The sequence below is a fragment of the Taudactylus pleione genome, unplaced genomic scaffold, assembly GCF_031769625.1.
Source record: "Taudactylus pleione unplaced genomic scaffold, aTauple2 ptg000454l, whole genome shotgun sequence".
NCBI classification, from domain to species: Eukaryota; Metazoa; Chordata; class Amphibia; order Anura; family Myobatrachidae; genus Taudactylus; species Taudactylus pleione.
The window spans coordinates 17,393,727-17,416,963 of NW_028284856.1; the positions used below are offsets into that span (position 1 = coordinate 17,393,727).

Sequence of the window (23,237 nt, forward strand, 5' to 3'; positions counted from 1 at the left end):
GCAAGGCATATTGAAGAAGTGTGAGAGGCAAGTAGGGGCGCTGTGATGGGCACGTGTGGGAAGTGTGAGGGGCATGTAGGGGTGGTATGAAAGGCATATTGAGGAAGTGTGAGAGGCAAGTAGGGGGCGCTGTGATGGGCATGTGGGGGAAGACTGAGAGTCAAGTAGGGGAGCTGTGATGGGCATTTGAGAGAAGAGTGAGAGACTAGTAGGGGTGCTGTGATGGGCATGTGGGAGAAGAGTGAGAGCCTAGTAGGGGAGCTGTGATAGGCATGTGGGGGAAGAGTGAGAGCCAAGTAGGGGAGCTGTGATGGGAGAGTGAGAGAATAGTAGGGGCGCTGTGATGGGCATGTGGGGGGAGAGTGAGAGGCAAGTAGGGGTGCTATGATGGGCATGTGGGGGCAGAGTGAGAGGCAAGGAGGGGCGCTGTGTGGGCATGTGGGGGAAGAGTGAGAGACTAGTAGGGGCGCTGTGATGGGCATGTGGGGGGAGAGTGAGAGGCAAGGAGGGGCGCTGTGTGGGCATGTGGGGGAAGAGTGAGAGACTAGTAGGGGCGCTGTGATGGGCATGTGGGGGGAGAGTGAGGGGCAAGGAAGGGCGCTGTGTGGGCATGTCGGGGAAGAGTGAGAGACTTGTAGGGGCGCAGTGATGGGCATGTGAGGGAAGAGTGAGAGGAAAGAAGGGCGCTGTGATGGGCATGTGGGGGGAGAGTGAGAGGCAAGAAGGGGTGCAGTGATGGGCATGTGGGGGAAGAGTAAAAGCCAAGTAGGGGCACTGAGTGGGCATGTGGGGGGAGAGTGAGAGGCAAGTAGGGGCGCTGTGATGGGCATGTCGGGGGAAGAGTGAGAGGCAAAGAGAGGCGCTGTGATGGGCATGTAGAGGAAGAGTGAGAGGCAAGAAGGGGTGCAGTGATGGGCATGAGGGAGAAAAGTTAGAGGGAAGGAGGGGCGCTGTGATGGGCATGTGGGGGAGAGTGAGAGCCAAGTAGGGGCACTGTGATGGGCATGGAAGGAGAGTGAGAGGCAAGGAGGGGCGCTGTGATGGGCATGTGGGGGAGAGTAAAAGCCAAGTAGGGGCGCTGTGATGGGCATGTGGGGGAGAGAGTGAGAGGCAAGTAGGGGCGCTGTGATGGGCATGTGGGGGAAGACTGAGAGCCAAGTAGGGGAGCTGTGATGGGCATGTGGGAGAAGAGTGAGAGACTAGTAGGGGCGCTGTGATGGGCATGTGGGAGAAGAGTGAGAGCCTAGTAGGGGAGCTGTGATAGGCATGTGGGGGGAGAGTGAGAGACTAGTAGGGGCGCTGTGATGGGCATGTGGGGGGAGAGTGAGAGGCAAGTAAGGGTGCTATGATGGGCATGTGGGGGCAGAGTGAGAGGCAAAAAGGGGCGCTGTGTGGGCATGTGGGGGAAGAGTGAGAGACTAGTAGGGGCGCTGTGATGGGCATGTGGGGGGAGAGTGAGAGGCAAGGAGGGGCGCTGTGTGGGCATGTGGGGGAAGAGTGAGAGACTAGTAGGGGCACTGTGATGGGCATGTGGAGGGAGAGTGAGGGGCAAGGAAGGGCGCTGTGTGGGCATGTGGGGGAAGAGTGAGAGACTTGTAGGGGTGCAGTGATGGGCATGTGGGGGAAGAGTGAGAGGCAAGAAGGGGCGCTGTGATGAGCATGTGGGGGGAGAGTGAGAGGCAAGAAGGGGTGCGGTGATGGGCATGTGGGGGAAGAGTAAAAGCCAAGTAGGGGCGCTGAGTGGGCATGTGGGGGGAGAGTGAGAGGCGAGTAGGGGCGCTGTGATGGGCATGTCGGGGGAAGAGTGAGAGGCAAAGAGAGGCGCTGTGATGGGCATGTGGGGGAAGAGTGAGAGGCAAGAAGGGGTGCAGTGATGGGCATGAGGGAGAAAAGTTAGAGGGAAGGAGGGGCGCTGTGATGGGCATGTGGGGGAGAGTGAGAGCCAAGTAGGGGAGCTGTTATGGGCATGGAAGGAGAGTGAGAGGCAAGGAGGGGCGCTGTGATGGGCATGTGGGGGAGAGTAAAAGCCAAGTAGGGGCGCTGTGATGGGCATGTTGGGGAGATAGTGAGAGGCAAGTAGGAGCGCTGTGATGGGCATGTGGGGGAAGAGTGAGAGGCAAGGAGGGGCGCTGTGATGGGCATGTGGGGGGAGAGTGAAAGGCAAGGAGGGGCGCTGTGATGAGCATGTGGGGGGAGAGTGAGAGGCAAGAAGGGGTGCAGTGATGGGCATGTGGGGGAAGAGTGAGAGGCAAGTAGGAGCGGTGTGATGGGCATGTGTGGGAAGAGTGAGAGGCAAGGAGGGGCGCTGTGATGGGCATGTGGGGGGAGAGTGAGAGGCAAGGAGGGGCGCTGTGTTGAGCATGTGGGGGGAGAGTGAGAGGCAAGAAGGGGTGCAGTGATGGGCATGAGGGAGAAAAGTTAGAGGCAAGGAAGGGTGCTGTGATGGGCATGTGAAGGGAGAGTGAGAGGCAAGTAGGAGCGCTGTGATGGATATGTGGGGGAAGAGTGAGAGGCAAGGAAAGGCGCTGTGATGGGCATGTGGGGAAGAGTGAGAGGCAAGGAGGGGCGCTGTGATGGGCATGTGGGGGGAGAGTGAGAGGCAAGAAGGGGTGCAGTGATGGGCATGAGGGAGAAAAGTTAGAGGCAAGTAAGGGTGCTGTGTTGGGCATGTGAGGGGAGAGTGTGAGGCAAGTAGGAGCCCTGTGATGGACATGTGGGGGAAGAGTGAGAGGCAAGGAGGGGCGCTGTGATGGGCATGTGGGGAAGAGTGAGAGGCAAGGAGGGGCGCTGTGATGGGCATGTGGGGGAGAGTGAGAGGCAAGGAGGGGCGCTGTGATGGGCATGAGGGAGAAAAGTTAGAGGGAAGGAGGGGCGCTGTGATGGGCATGAGGGAGAAAAGTTAGAGGGAAGGAGGGGCGCTGTGATGGGCATGTGGGGGCGAGAGAGCTAAATAGGGGCACTGTGATGGGCATGGGGGGAGAGTGAGAGGCAAGTAGTGGCACTGTGATGGGCATGTGGGGGAGAGTAAAAGCCAAATAGGGGCATTGTGATGGGCATGTGGGGGAAGAGTGAGAGGCAAGGAGGGGCGCTGTGATGGGCATGTGGGGGAAGAGTGAGAGGCAAGGAGGGGCGCTGTGATGGGCATGTGGGGGGAGAGTGAGAGGCAAGAAGGGGTGCAGTGATGGGCATGAGGGAGAAAAGTTAGAGGCAAGTAAGGGTGCTGTGTTGGGCATGTGAGGGGAGAGTGAGAGGCAAGTAGGAGCGCTGTGATGGATATTTGGGGGAAGAGTGAGAGGCAAGGAGGGGCGCTGTGATGGGCATGTGGGGAAGAGTGAGAGGCAAGGAGGGGCGCTGTGATGGGCATGTGGGGGGAGAGTGAGAGGCAAGGAGGGGCGCTGTGATGGGCATGTGGGGGGAGAGTGAGAGGCAAGAAGGGGTGCAGTGATGGGTATGAGGGAGAAAAGTTAGAGGGAAGGAGGGGCGCTGTGATGGGCATGTGGGGGAGAGAGAGCTAAATAGGGGCACTGTGATGGGCATGGGAGGAGAGTGAGAGGCAAGGAGGGGCGCTGTGATGGGCATGTGGGGGAGAGTAAAAGATAAGTAGGGGCATTGTGATGGGCATGTGGGGGAGAGAGTGAGAGGCAAGTAGTGGCACTGTGATGGGCATGTGGGGGAAGAGTGAGAGGCAAGGAGGGGCGCTGTGATGGGCATGTGGTGGGAGAGTGAGAGGCAAGGAGGGACGCTGTGATGAACATGTGGGGGGAGAGTGAGAGGCAAGAAGGGGTGCAGTGATGGGCATGAGGGAGAAAAGTTAGAGGCAAGTAAGGGTGCTGTGATGGGCATGTGAGGGGAGAGTGAGAGGAAAGTACGAGCGCTGTGATGGATATGTGGGGGAGGAGTGAGAGGCAAGGAGGGGCGCTGTGATGGGCATGTGGGGGAAGAGTGAGAGGCAAGGAGGGGCGCTGTGATGGGCATGTGGGGGGAGAGTGAGAGGCAAGGAGGGGTACTGTGATGAGCATGTGGGGGAGAGTTAAAGCCAAGTAGGGGCATTGTGATGGGCATGTGGGGGAGAGAATGAGAGGCAAGTAGTGGCACTGTGATGGGCATGTGGGGGAAGAGTGTGAGGCAAGGAGGGGCACTGTGATGGGCATGTGGGGTAAGAGTGAGAGGCAAGGAGGGGTGCTGTGATGTGCATGTCGGGGGAGAGTGAGAGGCAAGAAGGGGTGCAGTGATGGGCATGAGGGAGAAAAGTTAAAGGCAAGGAGAAGCGCTGTGATGGGCATGTGGGGGAGAGTGAGAGCCAAGTAGGGGCACTGTGATGGGCATGGGGGGAGAGTGAGAGGCAAGGAGGGGCGCTGTGATGGGCATGTGGGGGAGAGTAAAAGCCAAGTATGGGCGTTGTGATGGGCATGTTTGGGAGAGAGTGAGAGGCAAATAGTGGCACTGTGATGGGCATGTGGGGGAAGAGTGAGAGGCAAGGAGGGGCGCTGTGATGGGCATGTGGGGGAAGAGTGAGAGGCAAGGAGGGGTGCTGTGATGAGCATGTGGGGGAGTGTGAGAGGCAAGAAGGGGTGCAGTGATGGGCATGAGGGAGAAAAGTTAGAGGCAAGGAGGAGCGCTGTGATGGGCATGTGAGGGGAGAGTGAGAGGCAAAGAGGGGCGCTGTGATGGGCATGGGGGTGTAGAGTGAGAGGCAAGGAGGGTCGCTGTGATGGGCATGTGGGGAGAGTGAGAGACAAGTAGGGGAGCTGTGATTGGCATGTGGGGGAAGTGAGAGGCAATGACAGAGGTCTGATGAGCATGTGTGGTAGATGTGATGAGCATGTATGGAAGGTGTGAGAGCCATGTGGGAAGGTCTTAGTAGCTTGTGAAGAGATTTGAGGAGTATGTGAGGAAGTCTGAGGAGCATGTGAGAAAGTATGAGCTGTAACTTTAGGAGTTTGTGTTTATTAACATAGGGGGTTTTGGAGAACATTCAGAATCTGAAGGCTTTTATGGTGTTTGAGTGCATGTGTGGGTAATTTTTTGGCTAGTGGGGGCCTGAGAGCATCTCGGGTTGTCGAGAGCAAGTGGGAGATCTGAGTGACATATTGTGGCATTTTAGAGCAAGCAAGTGGTATATGGGTAATATGCAGATAGATTAATGATGGGGCATATAACTATTATAGCTATAAAAGTGAATTACACTGTGGATCTATAACAAAAAACTTTAACCACATACCTGACATGAATGCATGGGATGCGACCTCAGTCAGCTGGGCTTTCACTGACATGGTTGCATCCCATGCAACCATGCAGTCCACATCCATCCTCCTTGAAGAACGAATTTCCTCCTGCTGCTTTGTCCCCCCAGAAGTGATGTCATGGTCTGTGACTGCTGACATCACTTCGGCATACTCCGGAATCATAACTGGGAAGAGGTGAACTTAGTTCCTACCCAAGAACTATCTGGATGATCTCTGCATGTGTATAGATTAGCTGCAGCATAGGGGACTGCTGCAGCTAATCAGTCTCCACTGAACCAAGCCCTGTTGCGCTCTACAAGATGGTGTGGAGAGTGGGTGTCTTGGCTGTCTTTGTCAAGGTGGGCATTGAAATGTGTAGATGATAAGCCCATGTTATCATACACAACTGGACTGTATTCGTCAATCTGTGTTATTTTATCATTGTGGAGTGTCCATTACGTCTCCTCTGACTATCACACATCCCGGACTGCAGACTACCTATCCAGAGTACACTGATCCCCAGTCGCAAAGGTAATTGCCCTGTAGCCTCTGCTATGCTCCCAGTCTCATGAATGGTTGAGCTTGGGCTACTGCACACATACCAGCGGGAGCATACCCTCGGTTACACCAGACAGTGCTCCAAGGAAGCGTCAAGAAATGGGGGTTGCAAGGCCTCTGAAGCTTTGCACCACTCAGGGGATCTCTGATATACTTTTAACTTATTTCCTTTCTAAATATAGTCAGGCTTTATTAAATTGAGGTCAAGAAAAACAACTATGACTGTTTTTATTAGCTCTAGTTTTTGAGCTACACTACTTGTGCTATATGTACTTGAGTAATATAGTCATAGTGAAAAGCAGTGACTGCAGCATAGTCAAAAATTCAAATAGGCGAGCCACACCAACTGACACCCTGAATGCTGAAAACATCGCCGGCCAGGACTCACTGTGGCTCCCCTATTTGAACTTTGGACTGCGCTGAAGCCCCACCTCTGGAGCTGCCACTGGTGAAAAGTAATTTTAAAACAATCTGATATTTCTTGACACAACATAAATAACAGTTGTTTTAATTCAATCAATCGCAAACAAGAACACAAAACGAAACAACATACAGCAACTAAAAGTACTATCTTAAAGAGTGACCTATTCGTGAAAGCGCTTTCTCTTTGCTTGTTGCTTGTGCTCCTATTCTGGGGCATCTGTTATCATTGTCCAATAGTAGTCAGCAAGCATAGAAGCGATCCACCTACCCTGATAATCTTCATTCCATTGCTGAAATGTCTTGGTGGAATCGCTCACTGCCAGTCACTCACTGCACCGTAGTTATCAGGGAAAGATTCCAGATGAGTGTCGAGAAAGTGGATTTTAAGGGACGTGTTGCAGCCTAATTGATGAAACTTTTTAGAAGGTTGATCACAATCTCAACATAGTTTACAGCTCTTCTGTTACCCTAAAAGCCATGCACAACACTTATAAAGGATTCCCAAGTTGCTTTCTCTTTACCCTGGAGGATTTGGTAGAAGTTTTCATCCTTAAGAAATTGAGGAATTTGCGGACAAACAAAGATTCCTTCTTTAACTTTAGCATCCCTCAGTAGTGGAAAATTTTCCCTCAGGTACTTGAAAGCTTCTCCATCTTTGTTCATCCCCTTTACACACTTTTTCCTAAGTCTGAACTTGATGTGTAAAGGGGGCAGGGGGGGGGGGGGGGGGGGCAGACGGATTTTGCTTTGATCAACCAGAGGACTGTGATGGCCATTTTTTTTCATGGCCTACAATGAGTACATGGCCTACAATATGTACATGACCTACAATGTGTACATGGCCTACAATGACTGCATGGTCTACAATGAGTACATGGCCTACAATGACTGCATGGCCTACAATGAGTACATGGCCTACAATGTGTACATGACCTACAATGTGTAAATGACCTACAATGTGTACATGACCTACAATGAGTACATGGCCTACAATGACTACATGACCTACAATAACTACATTGTCTACAATGTATACATGGCCTACAATGAGAACATGGCCTACAATGTGTACATGACCTACGGTGTGTACATGACCTACAATGTGTACATGGCCTACAATGTGTACATGACCTACAATGAGTACATGGCCTACAATGACTACATGGCCTACAATGACTACATGGCCTACAATGACTACATGGCCTACAATGACTCAGCATTCCTGTATTCAGGTTTGCAAACCTATATATTCTCTAGACACCAACATTTTCTAGTATTTAACAAATACCCCTACATCATCATAAATGGGCTATATCTCAGAACCAAGAGCTAACTGAGTTTTAAATGTCTTATACTTTGCATGTTGAAATCAATTAGAAGTAACTATTTTCACATTGGAAACATTTACACTGTTGCCCAATGGTAACAGGTTTCAGACCCGATAATTGTAATTTGTCATTGCCGCTACTAGGCTAGACTTAGGAATGTAAGATTTTAAATTTGCAAGCCATAATTTTTTAAATTAACGTTCAATTCAAGTGGGACTAAGTGCAAATGTACCTAGAAATGTGACTCTCTATGTACAGAAATGAAGGGGACACAGAGCATTTTTCTCCTTGCAAGTGAAGAGACAATTTCACTCTCTCCATCAGATGGTCATACATTGCACTTTTACAAAAGCACTTTCAAAAACCTGGAGGAACCTGTCTTATGGGTGCAGTTTGTTATGCCCAAGGCAGACAAGTATTGTGTGCACTCTATTGAAAACAGAAAATGATTGTTCATTTGAATATTTAGCAGTTTGTGAATTCCATTTATTGACATTTAGTAAATGTAAAGTGATACCACCAATTGTCTAAATATGTAGCCTACATATTTTTGAGACTATTTATGTCTCCTCATAAGGTATTGTAAGATGGTGCTGCAAGAACACCTATGTTTTCTTAAATACGCTAGAGCAGTGGTTCCCAAATTTTTTTGAATCAGAGCAACCTAGAGTATCAGCATTTTTTCCACGGCACCCCTGGGCCAAAAGTATGTGCTTATATGTCACCCTTAGGTTCAGTTATGTGCAGTGGCGTAACTTCATCCCAGGTGCCCGGAGGCAAGATAAATGTTGGCACCCCCTCCCTCCCACCCCCAAAATTAAAATGTATCACCCCCCCAGCACCTATGCCAGCCCCAGCTGCCGCCGCCCCCCTATGCAGTTCCTTTTATACAGTGCCCACAGTAGTGGTCCGCCTATGCAGAGCCCTCAGTAGAGGTCCCCCTAGGCAGTGCCCATCTATGTAGTGCCCCCCAGTAATGGTCCCCCTTTGCAGTGCCTTCAGTAGTGGTCCCACTATGTAGTACCTCCAGTAGTCGTCCCCCTATGCAGTGCCCCCAGTTGTAATGCCCTTGTAGTACCCCCAGTAGTAATGCTCCCTGCAATGCCCCCAGTTGTAGTGCTCTCAATAGTGCCCCCAGTAGTAAAGCCCCTGTAGTGCCCCCATATGATGCCCCCAGTAGTAATGCCACTGTAGTGCTCCTATATGATGCCCCTAGTAGTAAGGCCCCTGTAATGCCCCCTGTAGTGCCCCAATTTGATGGCCCTGTTGTAAGGCCCCTGTAGTGCCCCCAGTAGTAAGCCCCCTGTAGTGCCCCCAGTAGTAAGCCCCCTGTAATGCTCCCAGTAGTGCCCCCTGTAGTTAGCCCCCATGCAATGCCCCCAGTAGTTCCCCCTGTAATGTCCCAGTAGTTAGCCCCCAGTACTGCCCCCTGCAATGCCCCCAGTAGTGCCCCCTGTAATGCTCCCAGTAGGTAGCCCCCTTAATGCCCCAGTAGTAAGCCTCCAGTAGTGCCCCCTGTAATGCCCCCAGTAGTTAGCCCTTGTTATGCCCCCAGTAGTCAGCCTCCTGTAATGCCCCCAGTAGTTAGCCCCCTTTAATGCCCCCAGTAGTAAGCCCCCTGCAATGTTCCCAGTAATGCCCCCCAGTAGTTAGCCCCCAGTAGTGCCCACTGCAATGCCATCAGTAATGCCCCCTGTAATGCCCCCAGTAGGTAGCCCCCTGTAATGCCCCAGTAGTGCCCCCTGCAATGCCCCCTGTAATGCCCCCAGTAGTTAGCCCCTGTAATGCCCCCAGTAGTGCCCCCTGTAATGCCCCCAGTAGTTAGCCCCCTGTAATGCCCCAGTAGTAAGCCCCCTGCAATGCCCCCAGTAATGCCCCAGTAGTTAGCCCCCAGTAGTGCCCACTGCAATGCCCCCAGTAATGCCCCCCCCGTGCACACACACACATACAATAAAAAAAAACAATACTTACCTTAAACCCCGCTCCAGTGCTGCTGCCGTCCTTCCGTCCCTGGCAGCTGCTCCTCGGAACTATGGGAGTGACGTCATGACGTCACTCCCATAGTGCACTGCGGGACCCGGAAGCTGGAGGGAGCTAAGGAGTGAGCTCCTCCTCCGGCCGGGCGCCCGCTGGTAACACACTCAGCGGGCGCCCGGCAAATGGAGGGTGCAGGGGGTGCGACCGCACCCCCTGCACCCTCTGTAGTTACGCAACTGGAGGTGGAGCGCCGATCGGCGGCGCTCCTTCTCCATGCAGTGCCCGGCAGACAATGGAGCTAGGTGCCCCATTCAGGGCTGGCGCCTGGCGACAAATGACTCCATTGTCTCCGGGAGTTCCGCCACTGGTTATGTGGTGGTTGACAGGGCTGCGCTTCTTTTTGTTAATATATTTTTTGAATGGCACTCATTAGCATTGGTTTTGCCTATCACACTGACTAAAAATCATTTTATTTGGTACTGGACCACGAAAACGAAGCACCCCTGCAAGTTGTCAGGTTGCGGCCTAGGATCGTCCGTTACTCACCTCAGTGCCGGCTTCCCCTGACCTCTCGACCGGTCAGACGCCAGGTGCGGCAGCGAGTGACGCGCTGAGGATTATGCCTGGGGTCTGCTAAGACATCCATGTGCTGCTCCATGATTTGGTTCCTGCGGTTGTCATCATGGACGCAGCCATGACAGTCTACATAACCTGATTAGCCCTTTACCCAATGGTATCATTGGTTGCTGTCAGCTGACACGATCCTCCAATGGACTGCTACCTTAGGGTATTTAGCCTGGCTCTGGACAACAGGAAGTTGCCTGTACAATGTTGTTACTTCCAGTGAATACTTGCTGTTGCAGCGTTCTAGGTTCTAAGCTCCTTTCTTCTAGTGATATCTTCCTAGTGTTATCCACGGTGTGTGTACTCAGTATGTCATCCGAGTACTATCTCCTAAGTATCAAACTGCTGTGCTAGTTCTGCGTCTGGATCCACAGTGTGTGTACTCAGTACCATCTCCTTAGTATCATTCTCCTGTGCCAGATCTGCGTCTGGATCCACAGTGTGTGTACTCAGTACCTCATCCAAGTACCACTTCCTAAGTGTCATTCTCCTTTGCCAGTTCTGCGTCTGGATCCACAGTGTGTGTAGTCAGTACATCATCCGAGTACTATCTCCCAGTATCGTTCTCCTGTGCTTTCCCTTCGATTGTGTTCTTCCGTTTCCCACTTGTGCCGGATACCTGACCAAAGGGCCGCGACCTGCTTGCTGGGTGCAGCTTAAACCCAAATCCCAATTGAAGGGGTCACTGGTGAACACCTCCCAGTAAGTTAGACTCTGCGCCTTTGGTCAGGTCTAGCCAACATTCAGTACTTGTGGATGAGGAATACATATATCCAGGCCCCTCCCCTCCGGTTCCTTTCCCAACCTTGGACCCCTACTTCCAATCCCTCAGAAGAGAATCTCCCTAGTCCAAACGTGACACTAGTGCTGTGAGGCACCCCATGGTGCCATGGCACCCAGTTTGGGAGCCACTGCTCTAGATAATTTTATTTTGGCAACAGAAGCGTGTCATTCAATTTATTCAGCTTCAGATAACACAGGGTCACTGGTATGAATAGAGGAGGGCGAACGACACCTTCATTCCATCAGGTCTGTTTTAGTTTTTTGTCACTACCTGGAGGAAAATCACTGAGTACAACCTGAATAACAGACAGTTGACCTTGCAATGAATAAACTTGCTTATTTTTATTCTGTGTGGTCTTAACACTAGTTAAGTCTTTTTGTTCATTGCAACTTGAAAAATAAAAGCAGCTGCAGGCTAGTTCTACTATAGCGACTGAAAGTGTCTCCATTATTGACTGTTTTGTTGACGTTTACCTATGTCTGCCCCAGTAGATGACCTTCTTGCTACCTGAGATCTTCACAGGATGTTGCCATTTAAAAACTATAATGATGTGTATTCTTAATTCAATAAGAGTATAATAGAATTCATATAGCTATTATCATACAGTACTTGCCAACTCTCCCTGATTGTCAGGGAGACTCCCTGAAATAGTAGAAATCTCCATGACTCCCTGCAGAGACTAGCAATCTCCCTGATTCCACCTTACCCCCGTCATGAAGCTGATATGTAAAAAAACAGAGACATATACATTCAAATGGGATCATTAGTATCATTTCCCTTCATTGGTTATAGGGCACTAAGGGCCCAATTCAGCGTGCACTGCTGAATGCAGATTCCCGACGTTCGGGAATCTGCGCAGGCGCATGACCCGTTCTGCGCATGTGCAGAACGGGTCTGCGAACCCGCACGCAGACTGTCAGTGATTGACATCGTCCTCCCCAAACAAAATCCCTCACCAGACGGTGAATGTTCAGAAACCAGCTCCTAGGGACGCATGTCGGGAGGGTCTGGGGCAAGTAAAGTATTCTGGGAAGTATATTAATTTTAATTATACATTCCCTAGCCAGCCATGAGAACGTGCCCCAGCGCCAGTCTCGGAGTTCACCTCTAATCTTTGCCAGGAGGGATATACAATTATCTAAATATAACCGTGATAGATCACGATTCAGCAAAATCAGAATGTACTTTATTTTAAAATTGTGGTGACAATATGCAATTTGTTTTATAACTATATTGTATTGCAGAAGAAATCTGTTGTAATAAGGGCACAAGAAAAAGAAATTGAAACATTAGAAGAAAGAACTCAAGAAATTTACATGAACTGGAAAGAATCTCAAGAAGTCAGACAGAAGTTAGAGAAGGACGATTCTGAGTGGCAAGCATCATGTAAGTATTGTTAAAGGGTGTATTTTATTCATTACCATAACAATTTGATTTATTTTTAAGAGAGGTTGAAAGAGGTTTAATTAGTTGCATAGACCAAATATAAACATATTAGTAATTAGTATACAGATTTCATATGGGCAATAAATCATATAGAAATGTGTCCTCACACACGGGCAAACAGCTCCTTTTGGCGCACCAGGTCCCATGCCACTTGGTAGCACTGAGCGTCTTATTCGCTTAAATGTGCGTCTTATTTGCACTATAAAAAAAACTGAAAGTGAGAAACTATGTAGCTAGACCACACCGATCAAGTTAATGTGCTGCATTTGTACATATGTGTGCGAATGAGTCTGAATCTTTATATGAAATGCTATGATGTAGCGACCGCGTGTATTTCTCACGCCAAGTTCTGTTCTTCAGCTGTGACTTGCCACAGCCTTTTGTACTTGTGGGTTTGAAATCTCTGCATATCGTTGCCCATCAGCGGGCAATATGACCTCCATAGAATTGGATCTATTATCTAGCAGTTTGGATGGTTAATACGGAAATCGACATGCATTGTGTAGAGATGTGCACTGATTTCATGTCCAATATTCAAAATAAGAAGAATGTAAAATGTTTGAAACAGCAGCAACTCCCTGCAAGAATGCATGTCATTTTTAAAAAATATTTTCACAGAAAAACAAATTTAGAATAATACAATGGGCGGAATTCAATTGTTTTTGTGGCCCGGATCTCCCGTATAAAGTGACGAGAGATCGCGGGCCGCTATTCAATTGTGCCAGCTTTTCGCGTGGATCGCGCCCAAAGTGGTCGGGTTTAGCCGCGTAAATCCGCTAACCCCAACCAAAGTGCCATTTGGGCGCCCAAACAGGTCACTTTTCGCCGATTTCAGCTCGCACCCCTCTGGGGCTGCGAGCTGAAATGGAGCGCTAGCAGCTGATCGCGTCTGACAGGAGCAACAATTGAATAGCTCCGTCAGGCGCGTTGGGGGCTGGAAACAATTGAATTCCGCCCAATGAGTGCGCAGTGGTTTGTTTTGTGTTTTCAATTATTTTTAGCACCTGCCAGGATCTACTGTATAATTCTGCTCCTTTTCTTATGTCACATGTGCACTGATTTATGTCTGTGTGGACCCTGCAGCACAGTGCTGCCATCACTGCTGTGTACAATTATTACAGATACACTGTTCACTGCACACTTTACCATGTATAATAGTAAACATATTTAGATAAGAAGACTGTGCTTTGAGGCCGTAGTGAATCTTCATCCCTGTCACCTGGACACAGAATTTCTCCTATTTCTTACTGGCTCATAGACAGCCAGTAAGAAATGTTTTATTTGTTCGATTTGGTTCTCTTTATCTACTTTTAGGACTTGTGTGAAAATCTTAGGTAGTTTTAGGCCAAATTTCAGCAGAAATATAAAAAATTCTGAAGGGTTTACAAACTTGCAAGCACCACAGTAAATTCCCTCACCCCATGGTTTTCCATTCTTTATTTTCCCTATGCCACTAGCTGCACAAAATATGTACACTCACCGTGACCTTGCCAGATTTAGGGGTCTATTTACTAAGCTTTGTTAGGAGATAAAGTGAACGGAGGTAAGGTACCAGCCAATCAGCTCCTAACTGTTATTTTTCAAATACAGCCTGTGACAAGGCAGTTAGGAGCTGATTGGCTGGTACCTTACCTCCGTTCACTTTATCTCCTAACAAAGCTTAGTAAATAGACCCCTAAAAGTATTTCCTTGAGTTGTCAAAAGGATATCACTGGATTTTCAAATACCCCCCCCCCCCTTCTGTGATTCAGTGTTTGGTGTGTAAGTAGCCTGAAATAACAATAATAACATGCTTTGGGGCATGCACCCGTCGTGATGTCATGAAAATTTTTGTTGTGTCAAATTTCTGCTCGCAGCTTTTATACAAGCAATGGATGGTCACAAATCAGTTAAATGTCATTTTATTTTTCATTCCCTTACTCTTCAGTAAAGCTACTCTTTCATGTCTGTGCATTGAAGAAATGTGGGGCTACATCAAAGGAAGTCTGCAACATTTGCTATTTTAGTAATGGAAATATATCCCAAATGAGAGAACATATGTTCATAGTTAGTGCTGTAAATCACATTATCATCTTGGTGGATCATGGGGCATCTTATGTAATCCTATCCAAATAGCATACAGCATTTATTAAAAAGTGATAATGTATAAAAAGTATTTGTCGTGTCACAAAGGAACAATTAATTCCTGACTTTATTTTAATTTTCCAGTAAAAAAGTCGAAGGCAGCTGATGAAAGACGGCGGTCTATGGCTAAGCAGGCCAGGGATGATTACAAGCGGCTGTCAATGCAGGCTATTGAAAGAGGTAACGTGGCTGGAAAGGCGAAAAATTTTGGAACAGAAATTAAACGACCCCCTCTACCTCCAAAGCCAAGAGTATCACCATCAGTAAACAGCAATAGTCCGATCAACAGGTATAAATGCTTTCCATAAATAATATAAATATATATCTGTTGCAAATAAGTAAGAGATGCCTGAACGGGCAGTAATTTTTGGTGAATATCGTAAATGTGCAATAATTCTGCGCACCCATAATTAAATGCAAATAGACTTATCTGAGAACAGTCTTTTGGGTCCCTTTTCCCCCTGATGAAGTTCTTTGATGTTTTGGAACAAAATGCGCTGGGACTTTGGACCGCATGCAGAGGCGGTCGTTAGATGCAAGCAGTCGCTCTGAATCAGGGCGGCCGCTTGCATCCTGAACGGCCGCCTCCTTGTCGATCGTTAAGGTGTGGGTGATGGTCGCGATGGTCAAGACCATCGCAACCATCGGGGCTTACGACCAGACCCTAGGATAGGGTCTGGGCACTCGTAAGCCCCAGGGAGCTTCCTGCTTTGTTCGAGCAGGCAGTTCCCCACTGACATCAGCAATGGATTGGAATGCCTCCTTTTGGCCGGGCACGCCCCCGGCCCGCCCAGCAAACGGGGCGAGCTGTCATTCAACATCGACAGCTCGCCCTGTCTGCTACGAGACCCCTAATGACGGAGCGCCCGTCGATAGGAGCCGGCTCCGTCGTGCGTATGCGCTGTGGGACAACATCGAGCCGGTTGTGAGCGCTCACGACCGAATCTGAATGAGCTCCTTTATGCTTGTTTCATGGGTGGTTATACTGGATCTGCCATTGGACTTGAAGACCTTGCCGACTTATCTCCAGTACATTGGGACTAAACTATTGTGGGTTTGTTTGTCAGCATTCTTTAATCCATATTAATGATATATGGTGGTACTGTATGATTAATGAAGATTTATATTTATATATATTTATCTTGATAAACCTCATAACATTTATTTTTATTCATAGAGAAAAGTTTATATTGTTCTTAATGTGACCACACGCTGCAGAACCCTCTACTCGAGTCGAGCAACAGGATCATTATTCAGTTTGAGGGCAAAATTGGATGAGGGAGAGTCAGGGCTGGTTCCAGAGGAACTAGCACCCCCCAATCCAAATATAAATATATACATATAGTTATAATTCTGATGATAGCTGAAACAAATTATTTCCCTGCTCACTGCAATCCCAGTGCTCCTCCAGCACCCTCCTCAGCCACTATTCAGCCTTCCCCAGACTCAGCACATGCTCACTGCATTACAGACAGCCCCCCTCCCCTCACCCTTCACCAGAGGCCCCTCCTCAATCAGCAGTGTGTGTCAGCACCTATAGCTCAAATTCTTTACTATTAAATACAATAATATTCAATTTCAAACTCACCAATAACTTCAATGTCAGCTCCACTCCAGGAGTGCATGCAGCTTCGCCGGTCATGCTGACCTCACACTGTGCCTGCGGCAGCGCTGCGGCCCACTCCTACCCCTCTGAGTCTTGCCTGACTGAATCCTCCTCGCCAACACCCCCGCAAGTCCTGGCCACCGCATACCAGACTCGGAGTCACTCACTGCAGTGCACTATGGATGACCATCGTCCATCAATGTTTTTAAAACATCAATGGTTGTTGGCCGATGGTAACTAGTTTTGTCATTGATGGCAGAGAACCAATGGTTCTCTGCCATTGATGGATAAGTGGGAAACAATGTTTTGGGGGCTTTTTCATGGCAGGACAGGACTTAGCCTTGCCCCTGGTGGCCATTAAGCCCCACCCCCATTTTTGATTTGTCCACGGCCCGCCTTGCCCACGGCAAAAGTGACCATCGAGGGAGTGCAAACCATTGATGGTTCACCATAGATGGTTTTTGTGCCATCAGTGGTAATCACCGATAGGACCATTGACGGTAACCATCGATGGAAACCCCACCGATGGCCATTCCTACAGTTCACTGTGACCGTGTGGCACTGTCACTAACGGTCCTCACTCCTGACCGCGCCCTGGCCCCTGCCGGCTGCTGCCCGGTTAACGTGGGCGCCGTGGTATGTGTGCTCCTCTCCCTCGGTCCTGCATCGCAGCAGCCAAAGCAGAGCAGGCCAGTGCGCGCGAAGGGATGACGGCATGTGATGTCAAATCAGCAAGTGGTCACATGGCCGTAGAGCGCTGCCAGATCCAGACGGTCTGTCACTCAGTGATTGTGACAGTCTCATTCTGTGTATATGTCTTCTAAGCGCCGGGCGGCCGGGAAATCAGCTGGGCGGGCAGAGGGGAATCAGTGCTTCCACAAAGGGTGACACCCTTGCATGGCCGCTCAGTTGGAACGTGCCTAGAGCCGGCCATGGGTGAAATTGTTCCTCTCCTTGGTAGGACAGCCAAATAATTTTCTGCTTCATTGCAGTCTGTCTAGCCAAGTCAGCAGATGACCAGGCACATAGGCAGTTAACAGTCAACTTCCACCTGCATTTTCCATCACACCTGATAATGATTCCGTTGATTTTGATAAGATCTTTATCTCACATTACGGTTATTTTTGGGTCACATATACTGATATTGAACTATTTGGTGTATATTGTCCACCATATCACAGCATATGTGGCCAGATTAAGGGGAAGGCACCAATTGATGTCTAATGCTCATCAAATAAGGCTGGTATAAAATAACATCATATCCACCGCAAACAGCCCCATGCTACCACATGGTCACGTGTCCGCATAATTTCAATCTGCCCACCCCTGCAGCCAGATGCACATCTTATGCAGCCCTAAACTATGGTTATCAATCTTATGCCAACTACAGTCCAGTGCCCACCTTATGAGTCGCACACACCTCTCAGTCTTATGCCTACCATACATTATACAGTTTTGTACCCAGCTTTAAAGTCTTAAACCAACATAGTCCAACACCCACATTATTTATGTGCCCATTGCAGTCACCCTATTTGCACTTCTTAAATGCTGGCCCTGAAACCTCCCAGAGATAGGATTCTTCCATTCCTACTAGATTGGGATGGAAGGATTAATTTGCTCTCACAGCTTGATTAGTTTACAAGTTTGCTGTTTTAGATAATTACATGTAACCACAATAAGTAAATTCAATGCTTTTGACATTCTCTATGCAATCAATGTAAAAGAAACATTTCTTAGCATTATATACATGTGTATGTAAGAGTATTGGTCACATATACACTAATAGGTTGTGCTTTAATGTAATTTAGATCTGAGAGGAGACAGGGTATAAGAAGACTAAACTCCAGCTGTAGTCGTGAGAACATCATCAAATGGTATAAAGAAGAACAGCTTCCCCTGATGGCAGGATGGGACAGATCTGGAGCCCACATTGCTTCATGGTTTCACGGTGAGCACTAGAGAATAGTTTGGTGCTAATAACATACTTTATATGTAAGGTTACTTGGTCAGCAGCTAAGGAGGTTGATAAAATGTCAGAGCAGAAAATATTGGCAGACAGAAATTGTAAGGAAAACAGAGGCATAGCTATAGGAGTTTCAGTAGTGATAACTGTGACAGGGACTGTAACAATCCGGTTCCGCTGATTACCAAGCACCGGGGATGCTGCAGAGAGTGACTCATACTCCATATGCTGCTGATTGGCTGCTCCTATTTGTAGCTTCCAGATTCATTCCCCCTCAACGGTTATAGAGTTTCCTCCTACAGCTCGGTCTGGTTGTTCCAGCTATCCTCCATGATTGTCTACACTTCAGCCGCTGCTTCTATTTACCACTCTTCGTCTCCCTCCACGCTGTCTTCCAGGCTTCAGCAGGTAGCTCAATTATTCAAGACTGTTGTTCCACTGTACTCTGAATGCTGTTAGCTTGCTGTCTGTTTTCACCATCCACATGCTGTGCTCAGTGTATGCAGGCCCAAGCCTTTGGGTCCGTGCTTCCTCTGTATAATCAGCAGCTACAGCTTTCACAGCCCTACTGTGTGTAATCAAACTGTACATTTACACCTGAACTATTCACCATCCACATGCTGTGCTCAGTGTATGCAGGCCCAAGCCTTTGGGTCCGTGCTTCCTCTGTATAATCAGCAGCTACAGTTTTCTCAGCCCTACTGTGTGTAATCAAACTGTACATTTACACCTGAACTATTTTCAGCCTGTGTTATCCTGCCCTCCTGGCAGGCAACTCATCTAGCCAAGAAATCCTGCCCTCCTGGCAGGCAACTCATCTAGCCAAGAAATCCTGCCCTCATGGCAGGCAACTCATCTAGCCGAGAAATCCTGCCCTCCTGGCAGGCAACTCATCTAGCCGAGAAATCCTGCCCTCCTGGCAGGCAACTCATCTAGCCAAGAAATCCTGCCCTCCTGGCAGGCAACTCATCTAGCCAAGAAATCCTGCCCTCCTGGCAGGCAACTTATCTAGCCAAGTTATCCTGCCCTCCTGGCAGGCAACTCATCTAGCCAAGAAATCCTGCCCTCCTGGCAGGCAACTTATCTAGCCAAGTTATCTTGCCCTCCTGGCAGGCAACTCATCTAGCCAAGAAATCCTGCCCTCCTGGCAGGCAACTCATCTAGTCAAGTTATCCTGCCCTCCTGGCAGGCAACTCATCTAGCCAAGAAATCCTGCCCTCCTGGCAGGCAACTCATCTAGCCAAGGAATCCTGCCCTCCTGGCAGGCAACTCATCTAGCCAAGAAATCCTGCCCTCCTGGCAGGCAACTCATCTAGCCAAGAAATCCTGCCCTCCTGGCAGGCAACTCATCTAGCCAAGAAATCCTGCCCTCCTGGCAGGCAACTCATCTAGCCAAGAAATCCTGCCCTCCTGGCAGGCAACTTATCTAGCCAAGTTATCCTGCCCTCCTGGCAGGCAACTCATCTAGCCAAGAAATCCTGCCCTCCTGGCAGGCAACTCATCTAGTCAAGTTATCCTGCCCTCCTGGCAGGCAACTCATCTAGCCAAGGAATCCTGCCCTCCTGGCAGGCAACTCATCTAGCCAAGAAATCCTGGCCTCCTGGCAGGCAACTCATCTAGCCAAGAAATCCTGACCTCCTGGCAGGCAACTCATCTAGCCAAGAAATCCTGACCTCCTGGCAGGCAACTCATCTAGCCAAGAAATCCTGACCTCCTGGCAGGCTACTCTACAAACCAAGTTTTCCTGCCTTATCTGATGAGACACTTTTCCATAACATTATAACCGGCCAACTTTGTATTTAAGTCTGTGCGTTCCGTATCCTTCATTATGGAGCAGGCTCAAAGCCCTGCACAAATCCTTGCCACACAGATCCAAGTGCTTACCCAAAAAGTTCAGGAGCTCTCTATAAGATTTGAGGATGTTCGGGCATCCACTCCTGGAACCGTTCCCAAGGAACCTAAAATGAATCTCCCTGATAGGTTTTCTGGAGACTGTACTCAGTTCCTGAACTTCCCTGCGAGTTGTAAACTCTATTTTCGTCTCCGACCTTTATCTTCTGGATCCAAGACTCAGCGGGTAGGATTAGTGGTCTCGCTCTTACAAGGAGATCCACAGACTTGGGCATTTGGTCTCGCTTCAACACATTCTGCGCTTTTATCAGTAGATGCCTTTTTTAATGCTCTTGGATTATTATATGCAGATCCTGACCATAGTTCTTTGGCCGAATCCAAGCTGCGGGCTCTTCGGCAGGGAAAGAATCCCGCAGAGGATTATTCCTCAGAGTTTCGGAGATGGGCAGTGGATTCAGGATGGAACGACCCGGCATTGCGTAGCCAATTCCACTTGGGTCTTTCGGATGCCATCAAGGACATTTTGGTCCAACATCCATCACCTGAGTCCCTTGACGACTTAATCTCTTCAGCCATCCGTATTGACCGTCGCCTCCGAGAACGCAAACGAGAACGCAGTGTTTCTGTACAGTCGCCTCAGTCACCTTCCTGGCTGCTGGCGGAGGACTCTGAGGAACCCATGCAACTGGGAGCTTTCCGGCTATCGCCCAGGGAGAGACAAAGACGATGATCTCAAGGCCTCTGCCTATATTGTGGAGCTAGAGGTCACTCGCTGAAATCTTGCCCACATAGGCCAGTAAAAGATCGGGTCTGAATGTAAAAAAGGAGTTACAGTTAGGCCTGGCATCTGTTTCCTCAAAAAATTTGTTGCTAGTTCCTGCGGTGGTACATCTGTCGCAATCCGTCCATTCTGTATCGGCGTTTGTGGACAGCGGTGCTGCTGGGAACTTCATGGACTTATCATTTTTTCATTCCTTAGGTTTAGCTGCAGTTCCTTTACCTCAAGAGGTTCCTATTTGTGGGTTAGATGGTGGTCTGGTGGCTAATGGTCTTATCAAATTCAAGACACCACCACTTCGTCTCTCAGTTGGAATTTTGCATTCGGAGATGATTTCTTTTTTGCTACTCCAGTGTCCTTTTGCTCCCGTCATTTTGGGGTTTCCATGGTTAATGACCCATAATCCCGTCATTGATTGGATTATGGGGGATATTGTCAAATGGAGTCCAGCGTGTCAAAATTGCTGTTTATCTACACCCATCCGGACGGCTATCTCTGCTGTCTCAGAGTCTCTTCCAGGACTTCCTGCTCAATACCATCTTTTTGCAGATGTTTTTTCTAAATCAAAGGCCAATTCTCTACCACCTCATCGTCCGTATGATTGCGCCATACAGCTGTTACCAGGAGCCAAGTTACCCAAGGGTCGTCTCTATTCTCTTTCTATACCTGAGGATAAGGCCATGGAGGAGTATATTGCGGATGCCTTGGCTAAAGGATTCATCCGTCCTTCTAAATCTCCGGTTGGGGCTGGTTTCTTCTTCATCCAGAAGAAGAATGGGTCATTACGTCCTTGCATTGACTTTAGGGCATTGAACGAAATCACCATCAAAAACTCGTACCCTTTGCCCTTGATCTCGGTACTTTTTGATCAGCTCTGGCAAGCTTCCATTTTTTCCAAGATTGATCTCCGTGGAGCTTATAATTTGATCTGGATCAAGACCGGAGATGAATGGAAAACGGCATTCAATACGCATACGGGGCACTATGAAAATTTAGTTATGCCGTTTGGATTGGCTAATGCTCCAGCAGTCTTTCAAGACTTTATCAACGATGTACTCCGGGAGTTTCTTGGCATTTTTGTGGTTGTTTATCTCGATGACATCCTGATTTACTCTCATTCCATGCACCAGCATGTCCAGCATGTCTGTCAGGTCCTATCTAAATTGAGAGAGAATTTGTTATTTGCGAAGTTGGAGAAGTGTGAGTTTCATGTGGAGCAAGTATCTTTTCTTGGATATATTATTTCTCCTCATGGCTTCTCCATGGATCCTGGAATGTTTAAAGCAGTATTGGACTGGGTTCAGCCTACTACATTGAAAGACATTCAACGTTTCCTTGGTTTTTCCAATTACTATCGGAGATTTATTGGCTCGTTTTCCTCCATTGTTGCCCCCATAGTAGAGTTAACCAAGAAAGGTGCGGATGCTTCTAACTGGCCTAGTCAGGCAGTTCGGGCCTTTGAACATCTCAATCTTGCTTTCACCAGCGCCCCTGTTCTCAAACATCCGGATCCAGATCTGCCTTTTGTGGTTGAGGTGGACGCCTCTGAGATTGGGGCAGGAGCTATTCTCTCTCAGAATAATCCGTTGGATAGCAAACTCCATCCATGTGCATTTTTTTCACATAAATTTTCTTCAGCCGAGTGTAATTATGACGTTGGGAACAGGGAGCTGCTTGCCATTAAGTTGGCATTTGAAGATTGGAGACATTGGCTTGAAGGAGCCAAACACCAGATCTCTGTCCTCACCGACCACAAAAATTTGGCATACATTGAATCGGCCAAGAGTCTTAAATCCAGGCAAGCACGATGGGCACTATCTTTTACCAGATTTAATTTTCTCATTTCTTTTCGACCCGGATCTACTAACATCAAGGCTGATGCATTGTCCAGGAGTTTCACTCCTGTCCAACAGGATACTGTGATCAAAGAATCCATCATTCCCAGATCTTGTATCCAGGTGGCTTTATCTCGAAATTTGGCTGAGGATCTGTCTGTGTTTCAAGAGGATTCGCCTCCTGGTAGACCGTCCAATTGCCTGTTTGTTCCTGTAAATTTGAGAAAAGCTGTCCTACAGGACTTCCATGTGAGACGGGCTTTCGGACATCCAGGCATCAATAAGACCATTGAATTAATGTCTCGTGCGGTTTGGTGGCCGTCTTTGGCTTTGGACGTTCGGGAGTTTGTTTTGGCATGTGAGGTTTGTGCTCGTAACAAGACTCCTTGTACCCCCACCATCAGGATTACTGCTTCCTCTTTCCACACCAAAAATACCCTGGACACACATTGCGATGGACTTCATTGTGGACCTTCCTCGCTCTGCTGGCTGTTCAGTTATTTGGACTATCGTGGACCGCTTTAGCAAAATGATGCACTTTATTCCTCTGTCCAAATTGCCATCTGCCAAAGAACTTTCTGTCCTCTTCTTGGAACATATTTTTCGTTTGCATGGTCTTCCCTGTGACATTGTTTCCGACTGTGGGACACAATTTGTTGCACTGGGTATCAGTCTCAGCTTGTCTTCAGGATATCACCCACAGTCTAATGGGCAG

General features: G+C 48.6%; 1 protein-coding gene across 2 annotated transcripts in view; it reads left to right on the forward strand.

Moving 5' to 3' along the window:
- The window catches only part of SH2D4A (SH2 domain containing 4A), a 195,893-nt gene that overhangs the window by 152,198 nt on the left and 20,458 nt on the right, over nucleotides 1-23,237 (forward strand). For both annotated transcript variants that reach the window (XM_088448273.1, XM_088448274.1), the window contains 3 exons: nucleotides 12,164-12,305; nucleotides 14,574-14,778; nucleotides 17,904-18,043. In XM_088448273.1, the coding sequence (XP_088304399.1) occupies nucleotides 12,164-12,305; nucleotides 14,574-14,778; nucleotides 17,904-18,043 (487 nt within the window). The remainder of the gene's footprint in view (nucleotides 1-12,163; nucleotides 12,306-14,573; nucleotides 14,779-17,903; nucleotides 18,044-23,237) is intronic.